Source organism: Mugil cephalus, chromosome 3 (assembly GCF_022458985.1).
Source record: "Mugil cephalus isolate CIBA_MC_2020 chromosome 3, CIBA_Mcephalus_1.1, whole genome shotgun sequence".
NCBI lineage: Eukaryota > Metazoa > Chordata > Actinopteri > Mugiliformes > Mugilidae > Mugil > Mugil cephalus.
Window position 1 is genome coordinate 23,844,890 of NC_061772.1, and position 8,190 is coordinate 23,853,079.

The 8,190-nt window shown below is 40.5% G+C and overlaps 1 protein-coding gene across 1 annotated transcript; it reads left to right on the forward strand.

The window, feature by feature from the left end:
- Positions 1–1,196: 1,196 nt before the first annotated feature.
- Positions 1,197–6,916, forward strand: LOC125004960 (immunoglobulin-like domain-containing receptor 1). Its single transcript, XM_047579817.1, has 9 exons — positions 1,197–1,433; positions 2,162–2,332; positions 2,824–2,973; positions 3,460–3,579; positions 3,729–3,875; positions 4,155–4,277; positions 4,445–4,632; positions 4,981–5,598; positions 5,765–6,916. Exons 1-9 carry the CDS (start codon positions 1,385–1,387, stop codon positions 5,801–5,803), a joined length of 1,605 nt encoding a protein of 534 aa, XP_047435773.1. The 5' UTR covers positions 1,197–1,384; the 3' UTR covers positions 5,804–6,916.
- Positions 6,917–8,190: the final 1,274 nt, after the last annotated feature.

Sequence of the window (8,190 nt, forward strand, 5' to 3'; positions counted from 1 at the left end):
AACCTCAACGTGAACTCGGTGCTAAGTCATGATTCTTCAGAATGATCCTTACAAATATCTATGCTATGACGTGTTTACAAATGGAGTAGAAGGCACAATTTGTGCTTCTGAGATGTTGAAATATGAACTAGTGTAATGAAATTATCAGTAAAGCTCTTGAGCAGCTGCACAGTAGTCACTTCCCACCATTGTTTCAGTGTGGAATGCAGACACACACTTTTGTTGGATTCACTAAAATAATAATAATAATAAACTTGATATAAAGCGAAAAAGCAGTAGTGTGTTTGGATTTAATTATTAAAAAATAAATAAATCTATGTGCGTTTTTTAATGTGTCGGCACAAAGCAGAGGACAAGAAAGGGTGAGGCTGCAGGTGCAGAGTGGGTGAGCTCCGGGAGGAGGATTTCAAGGACTCGGTACAGCACAACACACGTCTCATTCATGTGCAGATAGATTGGTCCAGATGTTTATGAAGCGCCGTGTGTTGTTTAACTGAAGCAAGAGTCAGATTTGCACAGGGGTGACGCTTTCAAACTAAAAAGGTGTTTAGGCCGACATCTAGCGGTTGTAGCTAGGTGTTGCACAACACAATTTGACTTGGGTGTTAGAAATTTAGAGATTAAAATTAAATTAAGAAAATTGGGGAAATTGCAGTTTACAGCAACATACAAGATATTGGCAAAATGTCAAGAGTAAAAGTGTAGAGTCTAAAAGATAATTAATAAAATAAAACATTATAAAAACAATACAAGAACGGGCATATATATATATATATACAAAAAGTAGAATGGACTATAGAGGGTTTTGAATTGCACAGATGATTGTCAGATATTGCACTGATGTATAAAGTGTAACTGCGTTATGAAGTTGTACACAATACATAGTAAATAGTTAAAGTGTTGAGGCGTAAAATGCTTTCGGTATTTGGTTTATTGTATTATTTTATTGTCCATCGTTTAATTGAGGCGCTAAGAAAAACACGCCGAGGTGGGATGGGAACGTGACCAACTTTAAACTTGAAAAGTAAAAGAAACTTAATAAATAAATAAATAACAAATATTCCCACTGAAAATGTGCATTGTTTATTTTCGTTGCTTCCGGGCATGTGGGGGATTTCTGTCCGCCTGTCTGTAACACAGGCCCCGGTGAATTCACCTGTTTCGGGGCGTGGCCAGAGATGAGAGCAGTTTCAGGCTAGAATTTCCAACATAAGGCAGCATTCAGGCCACGGCACAGGACAATACGATGAGTGGTTGTGTTTAGGTCCGGGTTAAAACATATCTGGGATACTTTTTTTTTTAATTTTTGTTTTCATTTTTTATTTTTGACATTTGAGTCTTTCACCTTTTATTTGGAGTTCTTTTTTTTTTGCATCGTTTTGTCATGATGCGGATACTCGCTGCGGCAATCCTCTTGTTGTCGCTTCTGAAAGGTAATTTCCTTCCCTTTGCATATTGGTTTCGTCTGTTTTTTGTGTTTAATGTTTTTTAAAGAAGTCGACTTAACGTGCTCATGAAGTAAATGTTAAATTTAATTAAATGTAAATTTTCGAGTCAAAGTAGAGGAGTTTATTTGAAGCAAATGCGCATATCTTTCCTTTCACCCTATCCCACCTGTATGTATGTAATGTATGTAGTACATGTACCTGAGATCTGTTATGGAGAAGCAAAGGAGAGGCTGTTTTTGGATTGCTTGGTAGTTTAGATTTCATTTCATCGACTCTTTTGCATATATTTTGACATATTTGTTTGACTTTTGGTGACTCTCGAACCTTGAAACGATTTCATGCTTATAGAGCAGAAACAGTGTGTTTTATATTAGTCAAGGACGAATCTTGTGTGGTCACTGTGACCGGTCCACGTTTAGATAAACTCACCAGGTTTCATTCCTCCTTTGGCTGGTAGTTTCACAGTAAGATATTTCCTGTGTCATTGTCTGTGTCACCGGTTTTTCTGGTTCTGCCACTGTGAAAACAACTCCTTGGCTGAAGGACACCGACAACTGTCTCATTCCCTTTCCTGAACTTTTGAAAATAAACATTTCTGCCTGTAGCTCCGGTTTGCTTGCATCTTTTAGCCTCTAAGTGTCTCGCACACGTAAATAAATATGTAAATGAACGAACCGATTGTATGTAACCGTGTGTTTGCTGTGTCTCTGCAGTGTCTGTGTGTATTCAGGTGAATGTTGCCCAGACGGAGCGCAGCACTCCTCTTTTTGGCTCTGTGATTCTCCGCTGTGACTTCTCCACCTCTGCAAATCCCCAAGAGGTCATCCTTACCTGGAGGTTCAAGTCCTTCTGCAAGGACCCGGTTCTGGAGTACTACTCCACAGGTAAGAGGGCAAACAATCATCAGACGGGAGTGTGGGTTTAATGACTCACCTGTTCCTGCCTCCTCTGTTCGCTGCACTGTTCACATGAAATGAAGCAGACAGCGTTCATCAATGGCTGCCAAGGAAGAATTAAAATTAAATAATGTATCTGTAGGTGTAATCCGAAGCCATAAATCAACGGCGGTGAGGCTAAACCATTTCCTGTTTTATGTCTGATGTCTGTGAATTAGTAAAATTTAGAGCCATTATGAGTATGATACACTTTTTGCTGAATTGCTTCTAAGTTCAACCAAAGACAAAGCGATGCCATTCTTAATCCCGTTCAGCTAAAATCCCAACATGTCAAACTTTGTCTTGTTTATGATCAGTAACTTTGGGAATTCCTTACGTCCATTATCCCACTTTGACCTCGTCAATTTTATTCTCTGCAGAGAATTTTTTTTTGATGTTTTTGAATTGATAAAATTTCTTCCATCTTGTTTGTTTCACAGCATACCAGTCTGCACTACAGCTAGGGCAGGATCCAGCCAATGACTGTCCAGATCGTCAGAGGACAGTGCGCACTGTGGTCCAGAAGAGAGGGACCAATGAGCCCATACTGGGAGCAGAGTACAGGGAACGCAGGATCACCGTCCAAAATAGTGAGTTCTTTGTTTAGTTTAGTTGAGAAAATATATATATATATAAAGAACTACACAAGTATTGCTTCATTGTCCTCCATTCTAAATTAATTTCTCCACCTTTTATTGTTTGACCTATTTATTCTAGAGCTAAAATAACGTGTTGATTAATGGATCAGATAATCAGTCATTCTACATTTTATTGTTACTGTCCGTTCTATTAAATGTCTTCTACAGGAGCCCAAAGTGATAACCAGTTTTAGTTCTCTGACGGTTAATTGTGTAATCTACTGATTCATCTAAAATGAAAACAATTGTCAGCAGAAGGCTTAGTTCACAACAAGGTGACCTATAGAGGAAAATTGATTTGAAAAGTGATTTGTGTCTGAATGTTTGGTGTGAAGAGGCATTACAGTCCTAAAGAGGATTTCTCATACGTAGGTCCACCTCAGTATCAGAAAGACGCACTGTTTAACTGGAAGTACCTGTGTGTGTGTGTGTGTACAGAGGCAGACCTGGTGATCAATGAGGTGATGTGGTGGGACAACGGCGTCTACTTTTGCAGCGTTGAGGCTCCTGGAGACACCACTGGAGACTCTGACAAAGAAGTCAAGCTCATTGTCTACCGTAAGAAAGTAACACAAAGGAAATATTAGGAAATAACACCTGGGTTAAACACACAGAAAGACATATTAACAATATGTCTACTCCTTGGGCAAAAGCAAACTGAGCATGTCTCTCTCTCTCTCTCTCTCTCTCTCTCTCTCTCTCCTCAGATTGGTTAACTGTGTTGGGAATCGTCCTCGGCGGCGTCCTCCTCATCATCCTCTTGGGTATCTGCTGCTGCCAGTGCTGCCCCCAGAAATGCTGCTGCTACGTTCGCTGTCCCTGCTGCCCACAGAGATGCTGCTGTCCTGAAAAAGGTTGAAAACCGATGACGGTCACATTCACAGCCTTTAACAAAATGTATTAATAATACAGCCATTTGGAAGGGGAGAAATGACTGAATGGGTTTGCATCTTGTTCACGAGAGAATCAGACGTCATTCCTGCCGATTGTGAAAAGATGCCCCCTGCAGGCCTTGGTCTGCATTAAGTTGCATTTGAAAATGAAGTTAATGCTAACTATGTAGCTATCAGTGCAAATAGAAAGGGCTCTTCCTGTATTGATAAATATTAAAATATACTGTCTTCATCTTTCAGCGGTGATGCAGTATCGTATGATGAAGGACGCTCAGCGGGCCATGGGCCCCTGGATGGGAGGACAGCCAGTGTATGCACCAATGACAAACGCCTCCTCGCAGATGAACCCACTGCTCTACGCAGGTATAAACTCACACACATGTTACAGAGGAGTTGCGTTAATAAGCTCCCTGTGGCTTTAATACAATTCACACTGGTTGCGTAACCACACACAAATATTTGTACATTTCTGTCACTTATTAAAGATGATGTTGATGATTTAAAAAAAAAAATGTTTTTGGTCTCGTCAGGATCTGTTTCAGGGAAGAACATTCCTATGAACCCAATGCCGCTCCCCCCTCCTCAGTCTACAGCTTACAGCATGCCTGTTCCCAGTGTCCACGGCAGCCACAGCCACACCCCCGCCAATACCAATAACATGCTTGATTACCTGGAGAACCAGGTGAGGGGGATGGACATGACCAGTCCTCTGCTACAGGTGAGTTCTCCAGTGTTTTGCAACTCGCAGCTGTTTACATGTAAAATCTTCCTGCTGCCATTTCATGCCACGCAGGCCGATGCGCCGGCCATTAATTCCTGATAATGGCCACTTTGTCTGGAGTTATCTTTTACTTAACCAAGATGATAATAGTATAGGACAGTCTTTGTATCAGGCTCGCCTCCACTACACTGTAAACCACTGAACAAAGAGAGCACATAGAGCAAGCTGAACTTTTCCATAGTGTTGGGTTTTGGTTGATATTTCTCACATATTTGTGAAATGTACCAGCAGTTATACTCAGCTGAATTTCATTTTTTTCTTCCTCTGGTGTCTTCTTCTTATCAGTCCCAGCCACCTCCACATATGCACATGCAGCAGGCCCCGCCTCCTCCGCAGCACATGACCCACAACATCCCATTTTCCCCCGGCCCCCCCAGCATGATCTCTGCCCTCGACGACGCGCCAACGGAGCGTCGCATCATTACACTTCCCCCCATACGGGAGCAGGGCAGAAATCCGCCCCCTGCGCCCAAGTCTCGCCCCCCGAGCTCTAGCGAGAGCAGCCGCAGCGGCTTCGGCCGTCACGACGATCGAGGGGGAGCGGGGAGACGTTATCCTTCGCCCCCCAGGTCAAGAGGCATCCCCCGGAGCTACAGCGAGGAATCCCTGGACGGGCGGAGTCGCAGCAGGGCGCGCGGGGGCATGGACCGCCCTCGCTCCCGGTCCAGGGATGACTTGTTTGACAGCAGGTCCAGAGGAAACTACTCCCCCCCGGCGTCTCGACGTTCAAGAGGTTCCTGGAGCTCAGATGATGAGGGCAGCAGCAGGAGAGGTGGAGGAGGAGGGGGAGGAGGAGGAGGAGGAGGGAGAAGAGGAGGCGGAGGCGGAGGCTGGAGTGACAGACCTCCCGGCTACACCGAGTATGAGCCGGGACAGAAACCAGGAGGACGGAGGAACTACTCTGTAAGACACTCCCTGCTTTAGTCAACAGACACACTCCCTTGTTGCCACACCAGTGCACTTAGATCAAGGCAAACACACAGATTCTGAAAATTGTAGTCAGGTATTAAATAAAAAAGTTAAGCGGATTTCCAGTGAAGTGATTCTAAAGCTAGTGTGTCTCTCTCAGGACAAGAGTTCTCGCAGTGGTACCAGCGTCGTCATCTGAGCCCTCCAGCTGTGAAACGCCCTGTGACCTCTGTTCCAGAGAACACGCACAACTCGCTGGCCTTGTCTGGTTACTGGTAAACTGTTTTAAAAAAGGGCCGACGTTTTTATCTATTAAAATTAATAATGCACTAAATGTTTTATTACCCTTTGATAGGTGAAAATATCACAGAAGGACTCATACATTATGAAAGTCTCATACATCCCTGATAATCCTACTCAAAGTGTGCAGGTGGTAAGCAAATGCGATGATTTTTAGATACTGGTTGAAGACCACAAACAAGATAATACTTCCATCTGCTGGTTGGTTGTTGTAATGAAAATATTGTGACGGGACCTGCACCAAAGTCCTCCTGTTGAATTAGTTCATATGTTGCATGTGCTCTTAATTTGGCACTACATTTAAGCTTTAATTTGATGTAGCCACAAGACAAAAATCTATGAAGTGCAGAAGAAAATGACTCTCAGGGCCAGTAAACTTTTTTTTTTTAACAATTGCTGTTACATTAGCCTAGAACTCGTTAAACCTACACAAATATGAAAAAAATAAAAATTAAACAAAACTGGTGAACACTAAAATTAGTTTGTAGCTTTTAAACACTTTTGTAAATATGTTTTTATTATTTGTCATATTTCCTGGATGTCTTGAAGCGACTATAGTGCTTTTGTTTTACTGATGTTTTTGAATGAAAGTGTGTGTGCACCATAAGCCAGCTGGTTTTAAAACTGTATAAGGTGGACTGTGTATTTAAAATGTGTGCTCATCAATAGATGTAGTGCTAAGGTAAAAAATAGTAACTGACCTGATGCGGATGCAGGAAACGAATGTTGTGAGTTTCTTTATTTTTTACCGTTTTAGCACAATATAAAAATGCAAATTTTTTTTTTTTTTTTTTTGGACTGTTTTTGACAGTTTTGGAAACACATCATGTTTCACTTTAATGGTACGTTTCAGGAATACTCGGTGAAGTAAAAATCACTTAGATTTAGAATTTAAGCTTTTGACTTTAATTAATGTTCATTACAATATTTTTCTCTTGTTTTTACACTGTACAGCCAGTTTGTGTCTATTAATAATATTGATAATAAAGTTTGCCCTTTGGGTACACCAAAACTGTTAAGTGTTGTTATTCTAGTTTGAACCTTGACTTGAATAAAATCTTAAATCTTAACATTTTTTCTAAACACTGTAAAAGGCTGTTGCCCTGTGTCTTCAGTTGCATGACACTTCTGAGACAAAACAAACAGAAAGTCACCAAAACAGTAGAGGCAAAAAAAAACTAAAATGAATAAAATGACTATACTATTGCTATGTGTGTTTAATCCATTAATCTTATTTTTTGTTTGTTTGAATAAAAAGTTTTAAATTCTAGTGTTTGACATGCATTAGCATTGAAATATTTTGGCTAGAGATTCAATTGTTTCTAAACCACACTCAAACACACTAAAGGTTCTTGTCTTCATGCAGAAAGGATTTTTTTGCACAACTGGTGAGAACTGGTTTGTTGCTGTTACTTCTTTTTACCCCTTTGTAATTAGGAGCTAATTTAACAAACAACTGATAATAAAATATAGTAGCTAATGCGATGGCGATTCTTTCAGCACCAGACTGATCACACTACGACGCACAACAGAGCGCCACAGGAAATCATTTCTGCCCGTGGCCATAAACCTGTACAACTCCTCACTTAGCTCAGTGTCAGACACTAAGCTGTTGGTTGTATAAATTCCTTCTTGTGCAATGACCCATATTTTTACTGAGATTGTGCAATAACCAATAACTCATGTTCACTTTTTTTGTCATATACTTGGAAATATTTCTTTATACATCTATTGGACTGACTCTCCACCATGTGCAATAATTTCCCACTGTGTGTGTGTGTGAATATATATGCCTACTTTTTATACATATTCTTATTGCCTACATTGCTCTTTGTTGTGAACACTGGTACACTTTGAGTTCGAGCTGCTGTAATGAAAAGTAATTTCCTCTTGGGATCAATAAAGTAACTCTTATCCTGATTTAATGTAATTAGCTGCTGGGCAAAAGGAGAATATTGCCAGTTATAGTTGATGTTCAATATAAGACTCTGTTTGACTTGCTGGTATAATATGCCATTTGATTTTATTACATTTAAAATTATATCACTGGACATAACTGACCGTAAAGGCAGTAGACGATTTATAATTTTAGTTGTCCCCGTTTCCTTTATTTATTTTATTTTATTTTTTTTAAAGATATTTATTTTAGGGTATAAAAGTCTCTCGGTGCTCTGTGTTTATTTGTGTAGTCAATATGTTTTGACTTTGTCGGGGAAACTGAATTATGAAAATTATGAAAATTTGGTTCTTAATGTGGATTAAAAAGTTCCCCGGACGCCAGTATAT